Source organism: Capsicum annuum, chromosome 1, assembly GCF_002878395.1.
Source record: "Capsicum annuum cultivar UCD-10X-F1 chromosome 1, UCD10Xv1.1, whole genome shotgun sequence".
In the NCBI taxonomy this organism is placed as follows: Eukaryota; Viridiplantae; Streptophyta; class Magnoliopsida; order Solanales; family Solanaceae; genus Capsicum; species Capsicum annuum.
Genome location: NC_061111.1, coordinates 37,163,130 through 37,183,788, shown reverse-complemented (window position 1 = coordinate 37,183,788; position 20,659 = coordinate 37,163,130). Strand labels below are relative to the sequence as shown.

Here is a 20,659-nt window from a genome sequence, read left to right as displayed (position 1 = left end):
AAGTTTCTCTCAAACTCCATATATATAATTTTTCATCATATTAATATGAGAATGATTGCAATATATAATATTTTTCAATTATCCTAATGTAAAATTTAAAATATTAAATAATTCTAATTCAATTTAGCTTTGAAGTTTAATTATGTTGGTCTCGAGAAGCGAAAGTAAAAATGAATGAGTATTAAAAATACTAAAAAGAATCAAATTTGATTTTCAAATTTTATCAAAATTAGACCAAATAGAGTTAACCAAATATGTTACAGTCAATCAGATTTATCAAATATTTTATAGTCAAACAAATTTAACCAAATATTTGTCCAAAATTTGACTAAACAAATCTATAGTTAATGACGAAAAAATAAACAGATTTTTGAATAGTCGTCTTTAAAGCAACTTGGTATGCATGTAGTTCAAATAAACGTGCCAATTTTACAATGTAAACACATTATGGATGTTCCAAAAGCAGTTACGCACGCATTAAAATAAAATAAATAGAATAAATATTTTATACGCGTACACTCTCATACAGTAATATTGTAATACTATAATACTAGTGGGTGGCTAATAACGTTAAGCGAAAGTGAAGTGGTATTATTGTTGGGAACACTAGATTTCCTCAATATCAACGTCTATACCTCGCTATTTTCAAACAAGTCGGTCTCTCTCCTCTTCTTTCCTATTTAATTTATTCTTCTTCTTCCTTTTTCCAATTGTGTTGTAATCAACAAATCCTTTTCCATCTTAATCAGGTTTAATTTTCATCCCACATTTTTGTATTTTTTTTATTATATTTGTTAAAATTAGTGGTGCATGAATCTTGATTTATTTGTTTATTTGATTAAGAGGGGTGTTAATGATTTGTTTTGGTTTGGATTATTTATTTGCAAGGTGGGTTTTTGTCATTTTGTTGAGATATGGGGTAGTTGGTGATCTTGATCAAATTAATCTTTTCATGTAGTAATTGAATTTGGTGGTAACTTGGGAAGTTGCTTTGTTGCCATGTGATCAGGAGGTGAAGGGTTTGAGGTGTGGAAACAGCCTCTTGTAGACATGCAAGGTAAGGGTGCGTATGTAGCGGGAGCTTTAATTTTTATGTAGTAATGGAGTGCAGTAGAAATAGTGATGTCAGAGATTTTAATGTTTTTATGTTGCTTTGATTTGGATTATTCATCTCCAAGGCTTTTTTTTGGTGCGTGTGTTTATCAAAGTTAATGGCTTTGCCTTTTTAGGTAGTAATGCAATGCAGTAGAAATAGTGATGTCAGAGATATTTATGCTGTTTTGATTTGGATTATTCATCCCCAAGGCTTTTTTTTGTGTGTGCATGTTTATCAAAGTTAATGGCTTTGTCCTTGTTCACATTTTGTCCTTTTTGTTAAGATATGGGGTAATTGGTGCTTGATCAAATAAATCTCTTCATGTAGTAATTGACTACAGTAGAAATAGAGTAGGATGCGGAAATCTATTCAAGGTAAGGCTGTAGACAATATATCCTTGTGTTTTGGCCCTTGTAGACAATATATCCTTGTGTTTTGGCCCTTCCCTGAATGCGCGTAGCGGGAACTTTAGTGCATCGGACTGTCATTTTTTAGAAATAATATAGGAAACGGCATCCAAGAGTGTGGACTAGTGGTCAATCAAGTGAGTTGAGAACCATGAGGTCTCAGGTTCAAACCCCAGCAGAGACAAAAACTCTAGTGATTACAGTCTGACTTGTTACAGACTTTGGAGGTGCTTATATATGACCTTTACATAAGTTATTACCATGATCAGATTAGAGAATTTGGGGGAAATGAATCAGACCAATCAGCAGTAGTATAGTTTTTATATAAGGTACTGCTGCGGCAGGGAAATAGATAGAAATGAAGCCCTATATCAAGAAGAAAAGGAAAAAAGAAGAAAAAAGATTAAGCTGGTGAGGTCCTTACTGATGTTCCTTTGGCGCTCATGTGAACAATGTGGAAACAGTGTGGAAGGAGATAACAGAAGATTATTTGAAGGACCTGGGAACTCTTATATAGATTTTGCTGGACAATCATTATTCTTTGTATATTGTTTGAGTACATATGTATTCTTTTCATTGAGTTGGAGTACATATGATATGCAGATATTGCTGGACAATCATTATTTTTTGTATATTTGTTTTTTCATGTGCAGGGTCTTCCTCCAATATATATTAATCAAAATATGTGCTATTATGAAAAAGGTGTTGTCAGCGCGAAGTCTTACAACTTAAACACTCACTTTAGCTAATAAAGGCACAAATGAGGAGAATACTAGAGACAATATAGGTAATGCAAAAATTTAACTTTAAAGACAAAGAAATTGAAATAACTGCAATGGAATGAAATAAATGAAGCAAAGGTAATCAATTAATTTCAAAATGTTTTGAATTTATGTTTTGAATGCAAAGGTCCTATTTTAAGTATTTAATCTCCTAAATTTTGTTCCTACTCATTGGAATATTTATTCAAGATGCTTTTTTAACAATTGATAGGGGAGAGGTTGGAGGGGATGGGGGCCTGGGAATGTAGGGGGGACGTGGATAGTATGTGGGATACGGCTGCGAGTTGCATCAAGGAGACAGCTAGAGAGGTTTTGGGTGCCTCGAGGGGTTGGTTTGGCCGGCATCGGGGGGATTGGTAGTGCTAGGGTTGAGGGGAGGGTGGTGCCTTTTGTTGGTTAATGTACTTTTTGTGGTTGTGGTACCGTTGTTATTTTATCATGTTGTATGCTTGCGATGTTTGACTAAGGTTTTGGTCCTTTTTCTTGAGCCGGGGGTCTATTGGAAACAGCCTCTCTACTTCTTCGGATGTAGTGGTATGGATTGCGTACATTCTACCCTCCCCAGACCCCACATGGGAATATACTGGGTTTGTTGTTGTTGTTGTTGCTTTTTTAACAATTGATATACTAATTTTCCAGCTATGTTGATCTTCGTTTGAAAGCTGAAAAATTCCTTGTGAGTTAGCTGAGGGTTGGTCCACTAATTAGAAAGTAGGAGGAGTATGGGCGTGTCCCTGGACCCTTCTCTCACTTCAATATTAGGTTACTTATGAGTGGTAGGATTCAAACTTGTAGTGTGAATCCTATTCACACATTGAACTGTATTTAATGTTTGGTGTTGCTCTTTCTAACGTAGAGCCTGTGGGCCATGAGGCTCGCACCTTGATGTATTGTTGCTTGAACTGAGGTGCAACCTAGGCGAATTGAAGCAATCACAACAATGTGCAGAGCTAAACTTTGGGGAAGCACCTAAAGCAAGCTTTTAACAAAGCTGACTACAGAAGCAGCAATATGGTTTTGTGCGTGTTCTTGAATGTGTTCTCTTGACATGGAAACTAAGAAATATCTATGACATGACCTAAATATTTTTTTTTGAGAAGGTAACGATTTTGTATTATAAGTTGGTACTTAGGTAGTACAGAAAACCTCTTTACAAGAAAAGTACTAAATCCTAAAAACACAATATTAGTCCTAGCATTAATCTAGAACTTCTAGGATTGCTTCTGCATTTGCAGGGGAACTCTTTGTACGCCAAAAACAAAGTAACAGAATACAATCTGTTTTAATCTTCTGTCAAAATCTTCTGTCAGGATCTACTCTTATCCTCAAAGTATCCAAATGGTCCACCAAATGCATGTTGGAATAGTCCTCCTATAGTGTCTGTTCTTTGCTTCCTTCCCAGCTTCTTCCCAGCTTACTAGGGTTTGTCGATTGGATGCCTCTGAGATTGATGAAATCTTCCATAATTGATCAGTGATTCTGCAATGAAGGAACAAATGGCTCACCGTCTCAGCCGCTTCCCCACAAAGGCCTTTGTGTCACTAAAATGATGTCCCTTTTTCTCAAGTTCTCATGTGTTTAAAACAGCCTCTTTTGCTAATAGCCAAGTGAAACATGCCACCTTGACTGGTATTTTGGTTTTCTAGATTTGCACTCAAGGCCAGTGGAGGCTCTATGACATGTCCAACTTCATGATCCTGTGCCCTCAGTTCACTTTATGGACCCCCTTGCTATGTCCAGTCCACCACAGGCAGTCCACACCTTCCTCCGTCCCTTGGAATGTTTCCAGTAGTTTTAAGAGCTCAGCTGACCCATGTACTTTCCAGTTGTTATGATTTCTTCTGAGAGATATATCCCAACCTTGCGGAGACTTATGGAGTGCTAAGTCAAACAAAGCTGGGACTTCAATTAAGCTTTTGTTGCCTAGCCAACAGCCTTTCCAAAAACTTGTTCTGTTGCCATCATGAAGACATGGACTCTGATGACAGTTTGACTTTTTAGAAAAAGCTACGAATTCCGGATTAATCTCCATACTGTCACACCATATGGGTTGTGTGCTTCTTTAGTGGCCCAAGAATCCATTTCTTCATACTTCATTTTGATCACCTTGCGCTTCAGTGATTATGGTTCTTGAACATATCTCCACAACCATTTCAATTTTAGTGCCTTGCTTTGATTCTTCAAGTTTTTAATGCCTAGACCTCCTTGTTTTTTCCCAGTAATCAATACTTCCCATTTTATGCTTTGATTCTTCAAGTTTTTAATGCCTAGACTTCCTTGTTTTTTCCCAGTAATCAGTACTTCCCATTTTATCCTTAATATCTAGTGACTTCGATATGCCATTTTTCTGTAGTAGCATGCCATTAAAGGAAAAGTGAGAATGGTAAGATCAAGGAGTTTGTAAATAAAGAGAACCAGTTTTTGGAAATGACTAAAGAGGAAAGAGTGTTATGCAAAATAGAATGGAAGGAGTATCTGCATGATGATTGTCATCTTATCTGTAAGAAAACAGATACTTTTGTGCAGATATTTCTTTGACTCTAATCATACCTTATAATTCCTTTACTGTGGATTGGTCTTTACCAAATGACACCACAGTTGTGAGTTCTGGTTTAAGTATGTGTGTTATCTAAGTTTTTTATTCTTTAGGAGGTCATACGCTTACTTGTATGCATACCAATCTGCTGCTTGTTTCTTCTTGCGTTTTATTTTTTCATCGGGTTGGGAGAGGGGTTGCTATACTTTGATGTACCTCCCACTGTTGATATTACATTGATAGACATCAGACTCAATTTATATTCTATAGTTCACCATTGAGCAAGTATTTCTGAACTAAAGTCTTCATAACTGTTTATAGCCTGTTAGTTTGCCATTGAGCCATTATTTCGGAACTGAAGTCTTTATAACTGTTTTTGGATCCTAACTGCCATTGTTCATGCTGGTTTAGCAGGATGATAGGGCTCATACTTTTTCCAAAATAACTCTTTCTTCAATCTCCCTTCTTGCAGATCTATAACTTCTTAGATAGAAATATATTTCTCAACAAGACGACAAGCAATGGGCTGGGGAAACATCTATAAGAGGCGTGTGAAAGTTTTTGCTGTAGCTCTTATAATTTACTTTGATTATAAGGTATGATTTATGTTTGTCAGCTGCTAGCTTACTAATGTTATGTTATATCTGAAAGTTAAAAGATGAAAAACTGGCGTTTGTCATCTTATAATTTTTTGCTAAGCAGACTGTAGAACTTATGAACACTATTGTGTGATGTGAAGGCTTTACAGAAGAGAGAAAAATTGCTGAACAATTCGCAGAAAGCTTCTCTATGGGAGAAAGCTCATGAACGCAATGCTAGGCGTGTTCTTAATTTAATAGTAGAGCTAGAAGGTTTATGGGTGAAACTTGGACAATACCTGTCCACACGTGCTGATGTACTGCCAGAGGCTTATACATTCCTTTTGAAGCAATTACAGGACTCTCTTCCTCCCCGCTCTTTAAAAGAGGTAACTTTGGTAAACTTGATCAAAGGAGTTTCAACAATGGATTGTTTACAATAGCACTTCTATTGCTAGTGGTTGTGTTCTATAATAAGTCATTTGCTAGAGCTGTTATCATCTGGGGAAAATACATTCATAGGAACCATTTAAAATTTCTTGAAATTGATTATTTGTATCTTATGCATTCGACATTACTTGTTAATTTTGTAGTTCACTCTATCTATTAGCATTGATGATTCAGAGAGATTTGATAAAGAAATGGACCTTGGGTCTAACTCAACCTCTAAAGCTAGCTCATGAGGAGAGGATTGCCCAAGACCATATAAGGAGACCAAAGACCCTTTAATCCACCGATGTGGGACTCCAACAAGATTTAATTGATGATTTCAATTTGGCGAGTCAAAGTTCTAGGTTTCCTTCCTTCTTTTCAGGCATTCCTTCTTCATTCATTTGTTTTCTCCTTGCACTCTATTTGAGGGGTTCTTTTATATTGGGGTTTGGAAGAGTGAGTTGGGGGGAGGGACAGGGGTTTCTCCAGTTTCATAATTTTTATGGTGAGATCTATGTTTGTTTTATGGATGTGCTGTAAAGAATGGATCTTGGCCCTAACACAACCTCAAAAGTAGCTCTTGAGGTTGAGTTAAGCCCAAGATCCATTCTTTACATGGTATCAGTGTCAGACCCATCCCAAATCTTTGTTCACCGATGTTGGGCCCCCATATTATATTGTCCATGCTCCAGTTAACGAGGCCTGGTCGTGCGGGGAGTGTTAAGTATCCCACATCGGAAAAGGGATGGTTAATTGGTCTCCTTACATGGATTTGGACAATCCTCTCCTCATGATACTTAACATGTGCAATTTCATGAAATGTTCTCATATGAGGATTATGTGAATGATAACCTAAATATCTTTTTATGGTTGAGAATTGAGAAGCACCGTGAAGGTTCTCTTAAGATTCTTTTGCACAAGAGAAAGAGTAGTTTGCACATCCCGACTCATGTGTTTTGTTTGTTGTGTGCCTGAGAGGGTACAATTGAGAGGGGAGAGAGAGAGAGAGCAGTACAAGAATGTTTGATCATATTTAAAGCTGGTCTTTTAATTGGATTTTTATAACATGACCATGAAGGCCAAGTTAGCTATTACTCATCGAAGATGCGAAAAGATATGCTAAATATTTCCTTGAATTCATTTACTCACGATTCCTACTGTGCTGCATCTCTGAAGTAAGCTGGAGAACCAACAGTCAGCAGGGAAATATATTCTTTGTTGCTTGGATTTTTTGCATTGATAGTAAGTATTTTTGGGAAATAATATCTTCTTTTAATGTTCTAACATGATCCTCCTCGTTTTTTCTTTTCTTTCCTTTGATTAGCATATTTTTACAAGGTACTTTCCTTTGAAAACACCTCAAATTTATTTTCCTATATAGCTGCTTTTTCAGAACCCCTCTCCCCCTAGCCAAAAGTTACCAGAAAAAAACCCTTCTGCTCCATGTGGTTTTACTTCTCAACTTTGTAATCACTTACATGCATGTCGTCCAACGTCCACATTTTATTGGAAGTGGAAATTTAAGAGGAGCCAAAAATGATCGGGGGGGAGACAACAATTCGTCAATTACGAGAATATGACATTTCTTTGCTGTGTGAAGGCACAAATTATGGAAAAACCTGTATGCCATAGTGGAGCCAAAATCACCAGTTTATCATCCACTTGTTAGGGACAATTATTGCTCTTGAACTGTTCATGCTAGACAGAACCATGTCAAAAGTAGTTCAGTAGAAATAAATCTAGCTTGCGCCTAAGCTAACTCTTAGTGTTCAATAAGCATTAGAACTTAACATTTTAGTGGCACTTTTTAAATCCTTTAAATATTTGTTTCTCTACTTATCTCCTATATCATTAAGATTTTCTTTTTTATGACAATCTTGTGATGCCAAATTTGCTTTAGCAGGAAAATTATCTAGGTAGCTCCTTATGAATTCATTTCTTTGCTCTTAGAGCATTATATATCTCTATATATTTGCTAATAAAATCATACAAGACATCTGATAAAGTTCACCTTATGTTTGTGCAGTGTGAATATGTTAACATTCTTCAGACTGATAGAAAGAATATCTGATATTCATCAGATTGATAAAAGGGATGTCTAAACATTCATCAGATAAATGTTTTTAATAGACCGGATTGTTTTACCTCAGGTACGCCAAACCATAGAAAAAGAGTTGGGGAAGACCATGGATGATCTATTCTTGGATTTTGACAAAGTACCTCTTGCAACAGCCTCCGTAAGTGTCTGAACTAAAAAACTAGTCAGAGTGGAAACAAAGATTTCCAACTGGGCAGTTTAACTGTAATTTAGCTACTGCTTTCCTACCTCGACAGTAAAATCTAAAGATTTTTTTTCAGTTATATTAGAAGTTAAAATTGCAATATAATCGAGGAAGTTGGTGTGAGCTATAAGAAACAGTGGTGGTCCTAACATGAGCCTTTTAGTTTTCCTTTGTTCATCACACGAGACTTATAGGTTATCCTATTTGCTTTCAAATACCTTTCCGCAGATAGCGCAAGTTCATCGTGCAACTTTGAGTGATGGACAGGAAGTTGTCGTCAAAGTTCAGCATGATGGGATAAAAGCAGTTATACTGGAGGTTGTTTATACTAGAGGCGAAGATTCTTTTGCTGTATGAAAATATAGAGAACTGATAAAGAATAGTTTCATTTACCCTAGTTCTTTTGCAGGACCTGAAAAATGCCAAGTCAATAGTTGATTGGATAGCATGGGCGGAACCACAATATAATTTCCACCCCATGATAGATGAGTGGTGCAAAGAAGCTCCTAAAGAACTAGATTTCAATCACGAGGCTGGTATTCTTCAAGTAGTCAACTTGATTCACCTAATGTTCAGCACTGTTTTCTTCTGTATCATGTTTGTTCAGTTTTTTCTTCTTCTTCTGGTTTTGACAGAAAACACCCGAAAGGTCTCAAAAAATCTCCATTGTAACAAAAGATGTGATGATAATAAGCCTGCTAATCATGTGGATGTATTAATTCCTGAAGTCATTCAAGTATGTTCCTCTAATATTTAGAGTCTAAGCTACTATTCTGTGACTATTTACCTTCTTAAAAAAACTGTTCTGTGACTATTTAGATGCTCTAGTTTCTAGTAATTTTTCCTTCTTGAATACTTTATAGATGGTATTGATAGAACTACTAAGGAGCGGAGCTCCGTTTCCTTAAGTAGTACTTCTTCCATCCCAATTTATGTGATGTAGTTTGACTGAGCACGAAGTTTAAGTAATATGAGAAGACTTTGCAATGTTCCAAAACTACCCTTAAAATAAAGAAATTTTTAAATGAAAGAGTACCTCTTTGTGTACTTTTTGCCAAATAAATGGGATCCAACAAGGGTAAAATTTTGAGTGTTATTAAATATTTGCCAAATAAGGGAATGTGTCATTCTTCTTGGGATTGACTAAAAACGGGAAGTGTATCATATAATTGGGCAGAGGGAGTAATAATATATATTAACATGTTAAGAGTTGTTACATCAAATATATCCAAGAAGCAAATGTCTCTTAACAGTAAGGGACTTTGCCAGGGTTCTTATGGATGATTTAGGAGAGATTTTACCAACTTGTCTGGGACTGTGACGTAGTAGCTGTTGTGAGGATCTTGCGAAGGTTCTTCATGAACTGTATCCGTCGTTGCATACATGTTAGGATCTTTAAGGAAGGAACGATTCACAAGGCGATACATAAATCCAGCTCGTTAAAGGGAGGCTGAAACCTTAGAGTTCAATAGAAAAGAGAATTTTGATCTCTTCAGCTCATTGAGGGTAGACTGAATCCTTAGAGTTCCAAAACTCTGATCTCCTGCTTTTTGTTGCAAGACAACTTATTGGTTTATTCGTCAAAACCCCCTTTAAATAGGAGTCATATTACAACAACAGTCTAATCCTTATTAAAGTAGGAAAAATAAAACCCTATTCTAGAAAATCTAATCCTTATGAAAGTAGAAAACATAAAACCGTATTCTAGAATAATTAATTAAATTACTTAAAATATAAATAAAGCTACTTAAAAATATAATTGAATACTTAATTAATTAACTTCCATGCATCCACAACAATCCAATTTTGTGAAAAACTATTGCTTCATCATTTGAAGTGATGAAGTGAAGCAAAGTGAGGATGTAGCGCCTCTTCAGTGTGAGGCGGGGTTGAAGAAGCGACCACTTCAATTGAAGAAGTGCGAAGTGATGAAGCCTAAAGTAATCGCGTTCTTGTATCTTTTTTAATAGAAAAAGTGTACTTTTAGCAGAAAAAGAAGGAACGGACATATTTAGACAAAGAAGTTCTTGCTTCTGTCTTCTACTTGTGCTGTTGTGTCTGTGACCTCTTCTGTGCCATCTGCCGCCATTTCTAGGTCTTTTATGAAGCACATAGGCCCTAACAAGGTCATTCATGCTAACCCCTGACCCTCACACAGCTTGTTTATGTCAATAATCCCAATACTCTATTTAGTTTTTTTTCCTGTTCCTGTTCTGTTAGAGAAAGGCTTTTTAAATCCTGGGGATACGCCTGCCTACACAGCCGAAATCTTCCTAAGACATTATCCTTGTCATACATCAAGTTACAAGAATTTCTGTGAAAAAGGGGCAGCCTGTTGTCAAAGCATCCCAAGGGTAAGGGCCGCAGGATTAAAATACTACTAATGTTCACGTAGGATCCACGAAAGGGCAGAAACCTAGTGCAAACATTAGTTGTTGCTTCCACAGCTCAAACCTATAGGTCACATGTAGACAACTTTATTGTTTCTCCAAAACTCACTTCTATTTAATTACCAACAATTTTAGTAGTATTTAATAAATACCTTTTTCAGTTTATTAACTAGTAGTATTTTCATTTCTTTATTGTTGGTATTTGCTTTAGTTTGAGTTGCGATGTGCTAATAATTTGATTCAAGCTTTTGCTGGTCGTCTGAAGGATTATTAGGTTATTTGTTAAATCGAAAGATTTGCTAATAGAGATTATTTTTGTTGAATTCTTGTTTGTTTAGTTATTTTACTTATTTCTGCGATGTTCATTTTAATATTCCTTTGAAATTGTGCTTCACTTGAGCAAAGCAAGTGCTTCGTTTCTTGCTTCACGCTTTAAGTGAGGCAGGTCCTTGTCTCTTTTTTCTGCTTTATACTTCCGAAAACACTGATCACATCTCTTTTCATGTTACTTTTTGCATGAAGATAAATACAGTTGACACATGCAGAGAAGTTCACTTGAATTCCTATTTCTTGTGCTCCATTTGAGTGGAGTTTAAGATGGTTTAGCGTTAAGGGTCTCTAATCGGGTCAATTATAATGTGTACCACTTGCAGTTTTGTCTGTGTTGTTACAGGTTTTAGGTCTTGTAACGAGGAAATGAACTGAGTTTGGCTTTTCCTTTTTCATTTTTCTCTCATAGGGGTCCACCCCTTTCCCTTTGGTTACGTACGAAAGAGATAACTTTATGTTTGACAATGAGGGGATGTATGATGGGATTTATTGTGGTTTAAATATCCTAAAGATGCTGAAATTGTTTTTGAATAGGTTCTTGTACGGCTGTATCCTCTCTTTTGGTTTTGTTTGTTATGAGGGATTCCTAGACAATATACTGCCTTCTTCACTTTCTTAGTGTCAGTTGCTTTGTTTTATAATATAATGCTTGCTTACCTTTTCACCAAAAAAAATTCTGAAATTGCTTATGGTACTTATTATTAGTTTATAGATTACTTCTGAAAGGTGTAGACGAAGTTGTAGTTTCAATCGCTTGAATCTCTCATCCGTTACTTCTGTCCATGTATTCTGAGATATTTTCTTTCCTTTTTCCAATAAAATTCTTTCTTACAATAAGTTGAGGTAGTTTTATTGATATAACAATACTAAGCTGGTACTTGCATGGATTACTAAAGTTGGGGAGCAGTCTCCTTGCTGTATTACTTCATTAGAGAATCCAAGAATTCCGAAAGTTGAGCTGGACACTCTAGCAGACAGATCTTATACCAGAAATGCAAATTTTGTTTACAATTACACTTAAAAACAGAAAGTGTTGCTTTTCTCCCTCCAATTATGTGTTTATATTGGATTGCTTGAAATTGCAGTCTACCGAAAAGGTGCTCATACTTGAGTATATGGATGGTGTTCGTCTGAATGACACTGAATCACTTCAAGCCTTGGGAGTAGATAAGCAAAAACTTGTTGAAGAAATTACACGTGCATATGCACATCAAATTTATGTTGATGGATTTTTTAATGGTGATCCTCATCCAGGTACACCCCCATTCCTTTTTAATGCATTATGGATGTGTTATGTGTCCACATTAACTATTTTAACATGTCTGACGTGGTTTTCTTGATATGCTGCATGTCATGGTTTCCTCTCTCTCTCTTTTTTGGTACCTCACTATGATTCTATAAAAGCTACAACATTTCTTCCTGCTAATTATGCTGAATGCCTGTATTCAACTCTTAATTGTGTTCCACTCTATTGAAAATCCTCTTTGGGCTTTCAAAAATAGGAAATTTTCTGGTGAGCAAGGAGCCACCCCATCGCCCAATTTTGCTGGATTTTGGGCTCACAAAGCTACTGTCAAGCGATTTGAAGCAAGCTCTTGCGAAGATGTTTCTGGCAGCTGCCGAGGTTTGTCCAGTTCCTTTAACATCCAATGAGAACTGTGTATACTTGTAATGATGTGTTCTATGAATTTGTGAAGTTATTGATGCGGGCATGTCATCAAGGCCCAGCGGGTTAGTTGTTGTCATACATTATGACCAAGTCATATTAGTTGTGATCTTTTTTTCCCAAATTATTTAAACCACGTTCAAAAGAATCATTACGTAATTGTGAAAAGGAGTAGGAACAAGATTAGTATATAGAAATCCTACCTGGAAAAGGATTGTAATGTAATGTCCTACTTGGAAAAGGATTGGAATGTAGTGTCTATAATTAGGGTCCCAGTGTAGTAATGTAGTCACAACAATTCAAAAATATTCTTCTTTTATATTTCTCGCATGGTATCAGAGCCTCTATGATCTTGGTAGAGAGTCAAAGAGCTATCGCTGCCTGCGGGCGGCTATTACCCATATATGTTGTTCGTCTGACCAATGATCACGTTAGCAAAAGTTGGGCCATTGTGCTTTTTTCCGAAGGCTTCTCATATCGAATTTGCGTAGTTTCGTACATCTTTCCGCTGAATACTTTCTCACATCTAATTTGCGTAGCATCGTGCATCTTTTCAGTGATTACTTCTCATATCTAATTTGGGTAGCACCGTGCATCTTTCCGGACTACTTTCTCATATTTAATTTGTGTAGTACCGTGGATCTTTCCTAACTACTTTCTTATATCTGAGTTGCATAGCACCGTGCGTCTTTTCGGTGACTCCTCAGATCTGATTCATGTAGTTCCGTGCGTTTTTCGGGTGACTCCTCAGATTTGATTAACGTAGTTTCAATTTTCGTGAGTGTTGTGCAAAAAAAAAACCAACACCTTCGAGATGACCCATATACTTTATACTAGTTTCCGACGACTTGCCAACGACAGATCGACTTTCCGACGACGTGAACTACTTCTCAACCACTTCTTTAATTTGTTCCTTTTCAACTGAGGTCGCCCAAACGTCCCGAGCAATCCTTACCAGTTTTCTTGCAGATATCTTCACCAGTCCCTCACTGATCCTCGTATTAGTTACATCAATAACAAGCTTGGTACATATGATCTATATGCACCAGTGTGAAGGGGAGTGTTAAAATAGGAATAGGAACATGAATAGCATATAGAATTCTACTTGAAAAAGGATTGTAATGTAATGGCCTACTTGGAAAGGGATTGGAATGTAGTGTCTATAAATAGTGTCTCAGTGTTATAATATAGTCACAACAATTCAGTAATATTCTTCTTTTATATTTCTCACAGTAATAAAGTTTTGTCGAAGATACTAGGTCACAAAAAAGAAAAAGACTGATCAAATGAAACATATTTTTTGCATATCTAAATTATCATATGGATGCCTTGAAGTGAAACACACACATATAGGTTTGTGCACTTGCACCACAAAACACTTTTTTGCATAGAGAGAAGGCACGTATTGGTTTTGAGATCCTAACTGAGACATAGACTCTCGTGTTGTGTGGACTCTGATACAAATGTTAAAAACTTCTTAAAATTAGGAGGCCCGCAAATAGAGAGGAACCAAGTTGTGTATTCTTTGATTTGATCAGTGAATTATTTCTTTACACCACTTATAGGACATACAAACCGCTCATCGAGGCGGTACGTTGTGAAACAATCAGGGAGTGGTCCTGGATACACACTCTACCTTAGTAAACAAATGGAAGCCAGTAGAGCATCTCTTCATAGAATTTAACCTTTAGTTTTTTGTCAATCCCAGTGTAATATGTAAACTCATGTAAGGAAGATGAAACAACAATGTCTTCTGCAGCGTAATACTATTAGGGCTCGTTTTATTTGAAAACAAGTTATATCGGGATTAGTTATGCTGGGATAAGTTATACTGGGACTAGTTATGCTGGAATTATTTTTTAGTGAGCGTTTGGTTTGTTGTATTCAAAGTAATATGCATGGTATAATTTCTAGGAATAAATTGATTGATACCAAAATACCCTCCATCTTATTTAACTTTTTTTTATATATATATTTCTTTTTAAGCTTTAAATATTCATTCTTAAAATTTTTTATTATTTTCTAGAGAAATTAAAATATATAAATAAACATAATTTATATATTTTACAACCATTTTGAACGGTAAATTGTTCAAAATTTATTTATTTATAAATATATTATACGTTAATTAAACATAATTTATGTGTGTGAGAATATATTACGTTATATATTATGTTATATATAATTAAATTATATATAATTAAACATAATTAACATAATTAAACATAATATATTATAATTAAATATATTAACATAATATATATATAATTAAACATAATTAGCATATATATATTCATAATATTATACGTTATATATTATGTAATTACGTTATACATTACGCAATATATTATATTCATAATTAATGAATATATTATACGTTAATTAAACATAATTTATGAATATATAATTTATATATATATTTATGAATATATTATACGTTATTCATAATATATATTTATGGTCATAATATATTATACTGTTCATAATATATATTATATGTTCAAAACATAATTATTATACAGTTTATCAGTTTACGTTAATTATTATTATATATATAATTTATTTATGAATATATTATACGTTAATTAAACATAATTTATTATTTATGAATATATATATATATATGTGTGTGTGTGTGTGAGAGAGACAAATGAAAATAATAGAGTTTGAGGGTATTTTTGTCCTTTCATACATTTATCGCAATGATAAATTATGGTGGGATTGTTATCCCACCAATTGAGGGGATAACTTATCCCGACTATTGCCAACCAAACATGCAGTAAAATTTTTTATCCCGTGATTATTTGCTTCAACACCTCAAACCAAACGATCCCTTAGAGTTCTGTTGTAAAGGAATAACATGAAAAAAAGAAGCAATCTCCTTCCTCTCCTATCACATACCAGCCAGTGAGGACTGCTAGCTAGCAAGGTGTTTTCTACTGTATCATGTCAGTAACGTTAAGTCTGAAGGGAAAAGGACCACATAAATATGTGAGTGCACAAGGAACCTTTGCCTTCTAAGTGAAGGATAGAGGGAACTTCTCAAATACATTTACATTGAAGAAAATGTGTTCAAAAGTGAAATCATCAAACATTATGAGCGATTTTTCAGTGAAATAACCCAGAGTAGTTAGTGGATGACGTTGACAGAAGTCAAACACCGGCTAGCTAATTCCTTGTCATTAAGGTTGAAAAATAAATGAATATCGGAACCATAAGAGGAGCATTAGCCTTACTAGAAGGAAGCACGCTGTAGCAATGAGAAGGAAGATTTTCCAATTTTAATGGTACTTCCAGGAATAAACGAGATTGCAATTACCAATTGGGCCCTGATCTGGAGCCATGGACCAATTCTTCAACTTGCATGATTCATGCAACAGATGCAACAGATGAAGGATACTCCAAAATTAAGACAGCTGGTGATGGAAACATGGTATTGAAGGTTTCACTTGGGAGTTGTTTGGTTCACGATCTAATTATGTAGGACTGCAATATATGATGGTGATGTAGATAATTATTCAAGAACAATTATGCGATAACTAATAGGTTACTATTATTATGCACAGGGATTACACTATAAATGCTAAGAATTAGCTTTTCTAGTTAGTATACATGTAGAAGTTTTAGCTTAAAAAACTTCGAATTACAATTTATAAGATCTCATAATATATACGGTTTTCATTTCTTTTTTAACGAAAACAAGTCACATTACTCAAGTTCTTTTTTAAATCATTTTGGGTGCTCTGATCCATGTATTGTTTGTAAACGTAGTCTTATTCCAAATTCTAGCATGCATTGAATAATGTGCAAAATTCCCGTAAACGCTATGCAAGCTTAGTTTATATGGAAAACAAAATTGATTTCCAAATGTTAATAATGAGCCCAGAGCCCCGTTACTTATGTATTTCTGTTTAATAATCTTTCCTCTTGCAGGACAAAGTAATAAGAATAAATCATATATTATAGCATCATCCAAGCATATATTCTGTTTTCTCATCTTCTTGTTGTTCTCATAGACTTAGCGGTAAAATCTTGTCCAAGACCTGTTGGTCTCTCCTATTCCAATGACAAATTTATTCTTCTGTTTCATATAATTAAGAGAAAAGACATAAAAACACCCCTAAACTTGTCTGTCCAATTTACTTTAACACTTTAACTTTACGAGTATTTAAATGCCCTCTTAAACAACTTTGAAGTGAATAAATGCCATCCCTAAGGCTGACGTGACATTAAAACAAAAGAGAAAAAAAATATAAAATGCGTAATTCTTGTTTCTTTTTTAAAATGGTCCCACTAGCTTCCCCCCCCCCCAAGCCTTCCCCACCCACCCACTCCCTTTCTTCTTCAGCCCCCACCCCTACGTTTTTTTTCCCTGCAAACTCCTCCACACTCCCCCTTCCTCCTTGTTCTAACCCCCACCACTTCTGCACCCATCTGCTCATTTTCTTTGCTATTCTTCTCTTCTAATTTCCCTTTTTATACACATAAGTAAAAGAAATCCAAATCATCAATAAAAATTGGATAAAATCATCATAATTTCATTCTTATTGGAATTGAGTTTTTTGTCCAAAACAAAACTACATCAACATATCTTAAGATTTTTTAGGCCAAAATGTTGAAAAGAGGATATTTTTTTTTCTTTTATGAAGGATCTAGTCCAATGTGAGATAGTTAAAAAATTTGGTGGAGCTGGAAAACAAAGAGGTACTTAGCAAAATTTAATCAATCAAGGACTAAGAAGATATTAATGGAGGTTAGAAGAAGGAGAAAGGCCCGAGGGGGTTTAAGGGATTGAAGAAATGGATTGGGGTGGATGGGTACGAAAAAGAAAGGGTGGGGCAGAGTATTTTTATTTTTAATATATAACTAGATAAGTATGACGCTTTACTCTGTTTTATATTCCTTATGGCTGCAGTATCTATGTTATGTCATCTGCTTCTGTGCTGTACTATGTGTTTGTTTGATATCTCGTAACTTGAGCCGGGGGTCTTTCGGAAACAGCCTTTCTACTTCATCAGAGGTAGAGGTATGGACTGCGTACATCTTACCCCCCCCAGACCCCACAAAGTGGGAATACACTGGGTTTGTTGTTGTTGTAACTAGATAAGTATGACCCGTGCTTAGCACGGACCCAACGCTGTTGAAGTTGAAACTAATTTCATTAACTTTGTTAATATGAATAGTGGAGAAGACAAGGTGATGCACTACATCCACCAACACTTCATAGCAATTGTTTCATGCTATTTACATAAATTTAGGGACAAAATATCCACTCACGAATGTTGTTTACTTGCCAAATGATACATCTACATCCATGAGAGCATCATCTATATAATGCTTTTATTTAAGAACAAAATTATCCTAGTTACAGAGAGTTGAAAAAATATCCATTCTTGGATGTTGTGGGGTTGCAAAGTGCCATTTTCTTATTTACAATGATGTATCGTGGGAGTTATGAGTAGTCTTTGCAATAAGTCTTTAAACAAAAGCACCTTCAGAATAATAAGGTAAATGTAAATACTCATATAATCAAGGAAAGGGGGTCATATTTGCCTCCAACAAATTTCACGTGAACCATTTAGGCTACGAATGGGAAAAGTTGAATACGAATGGGAAAAGTTGAAGTTTTGTAGGCAATTTGATATGTATTAGATTAATATTAGCCATGCACTTAAAATACCATCAAATAATAAGGAAATAGTCACCATCATCACAGAATCAAATAATCCCAAGTCCAAATAAGTAGTTGTGCTATGGTACTACATTTCAAGGAATACAAGCTGAAGTGACACTTTCCAGTCGAAGGGACATTCATCCACAATTCCAGACCACAGGAGTCTTAGAAAAGAAATAAATGAAGCTTCAAAAAATAGTACCAAATGCAATAGCATACTACAACTCTTTCAATTCCCGCTCAAACTGAAGCAATATTTCGTGAAGAGGTCGCAAAAATTGCTTCATATCCTGTTTTATCCGATGTTTATCTTGTTGTCCAAGATCCTTGTCTTCACTCGGACTCACTTCAATCTACAAGTTAAGAACAAAGGTTAATAATAATTATCTTCAGAAAATAACATTAGAATATTTTCTTTCCCTATATTGTTTGGGAAGCACACAGAGGTCCCATGTTTGGGGAGGAAGGTTGTCAAATCTCCGAAATGAGGGAAAACACATCAAGAGTTCCTTTTTAGGGGAAAAAACAACACCAGCTATTCCGCTTGCGTCTGCATCGAAGAAGGCCAGGGCTATTTGTTTTTCGATTGAAAAAAGACTTAGGTACTTCGAATCCAATCTACTATCTACGACAATATACGCCAGGCAAAATTGGGTTGCAATGAAGGGCAATGATAGCTTTTCTTCTTTTTGAAAAACCATTATCACTCTGTCAGATTTATTAGTTTCCAACTTTTTCTTTTAATTATAAACAAATGCCTTGAAAATCATCTTACTCGCCAAATGAGAACTCTGGTATTATCTATCCCTTGATCACCTTCTTCTCGTCTCCAACAAGCCATTCCACTAATTACAGTTTAAACATTATTTGCTTATTAAATGAAAATAAAAGAACATGGAAACAATTTGGAAAGTTGAAGAAGAAGAATTGAAGATACTCAAGACTGCAAAATACACCACATATGTTGTGAAAGTGCATGGTTATGACTGTTTGATATTATTATTTCATTTTGGCCCATTTAAGAGAATGTTTGTACAAAAACTCAGAGACTAAATAGCTGGAATAGAGGAAACTTTTAAACACAATCAATTCTTTAGTTCCTAAAGACTTCAGCCATTACAACTATACAATTAGATCCCCTTCCCTTGTTAAGGTCCTGCAAAATTGTGTGTCATGGTATAAAACCATGCAAAAGATTTTGGTATGGTTTAGGTACTTCATGTTATTTCACCATATCCATAACATTATTTAAAAATAAAGTTTGCCTTTCCTATATCGTCTTTTGAAAAAAAAAGAGAAAAGAGAAGATGGAAGTTGAAAAATAAGGGAATCGAAAAAAGTTCTCATGTAGTTTCTCCTAACATCAACCTCAAATAACTAGCTACTTTAGGCATAACGAATAAACAATTAAAAAAATCAAAGCACTCACATCCTAGAACATCGTGTTACTTCGGCTACTTCTGCTATGTCACCAGAATACTCCACTGATCCCATAGATATGAGCAACTTTTGCCATTCAAGAGAATCAGGCAACATAGATATAGATGTGTTCCTACAAATCATACACGCGTGCGCACACAATAGTCGAGAGTAGCCGCACTATATGTGGGAGATGCAGGGGGTTAGCCTCATCCCTTGTTTTCCTATTAGTATTACAAGTTAGTACTCGCTTAGTTTCTTATGATTAAATGTGTGGTACTATTTGTTGTTAAATTTGCTTTGCAAATTTACTATTTTCCTATCATATTTTTTTTAGAAAATGATAACTTGTATTCCTATGCTGGCGACCTCCAAAAGTAATTACAGAGAAGAAAAACAGAAAACTTACAAAGAACCTATGAAGTTCAGTAATTCGATTTCCTATTCTATATTTTGTTCTTTACACCAAAAAACGTAATTCGATTTCCTATTCTATATTTTGTTCTTTACACCAAAAAACTAAGGAAGTAATTACTTTCCATTTAATCTTCTATTGAGCATTCTTTTCCTTCAAAAATCCTCTGATTCCTTTCCTTCCAGTTATTACACCAGATACAAGCAGGTACCATCCTCCACCACTTCTTTTGATATTTACTGCCTCCATATCTGATCCAAAAACTCAATAAGTCTGTTGTGTGTTTTGGCATACACCAATCTAGGCTAGCTACATTGAAGAATAAGGCTCGTACTTGTGTTGTTACTTTGCAATGCAAAAATAAGTGTTTGTTAGTTTCCGCCAACAAGGGACCATTGTGTTTCCAATTCATTTTTATCCAATATCCAACATTTTAACATCCTAGGGGAATTATATTATTTTGGAACAAGATCTCACAGAAAAAGCACCTTTCCTGCTAGAAAACAGCTATACCTTGTCTCTTTCATAGAGGTTACAACATCATGACATCTGCAATAGTAGTTGATGGATATTTAGATTTTCAGTGCTAGGCTGCAACTCTCAACAAAAAGCCTACTAATTATGTAGAATATGGTAATATAATTATGTTCGA

At 35.2% G+C, this 20,659-nt stretch overlaps 1 protein-coding gene across 11 annotated transcripts in view; it reads left to right on the top strand.

The window, feature by feature from the left end:
• Positions 1–503: 503 nt before the first annotated feature.
• The window catches only part of LOC107871749, a 33,551-nt gene continuing 13,395 nt past the window's right edge, over positions 504–20,659 (top strand). Inside the window, exons 1-11 of one of the 11 annotated variants that reach the window (XM_047412558.1) lie at positions 529–653; positions 959–1,057; positions 2,157–2,290; positions 5,294–5,417; positions 5,561–5,788; positions 7,982–8,068; positions 8,342–8,431; positions 8,523–8,649; positions 8,749–8,849; positions 11,919–12,087; positions 12,336–12,457. In XM_047412558.1, the coding sequence (XP_047268514.1) occupies positions 5,343–5,417; positions 5,561–5,788; positions 7,982–8,068; positions 8,342–8,431; positions 8,523–8,649; positions 8,749–8,849; positions 11,919–12,087; positions 12,336–12,457 (999 nt within the window). In that variant the 5' untranslated portion in view covers positions 529–653; positions 959–1,057; positions 2,157–2,290; positions 5,294–5,342. Of the gene's footprint in view, positions 750–958; positions 1,058–2,156; positions 2,291–5,293; positions 5,418–5,560; positions 5,789–7,981; positions 8,069–8,341; positions 8,432–8,522; positions 8,650–8,748; positions 8,850–11,918; positions 12,088–12,335; positions 12,458–20,659 lie in introns of all 11 variants that reach the window. The other 10 variants (XM_047412529.1, XM_047412379.1, XM_047412472.1 and 7 more) reach the window with 10 other exon arrangements.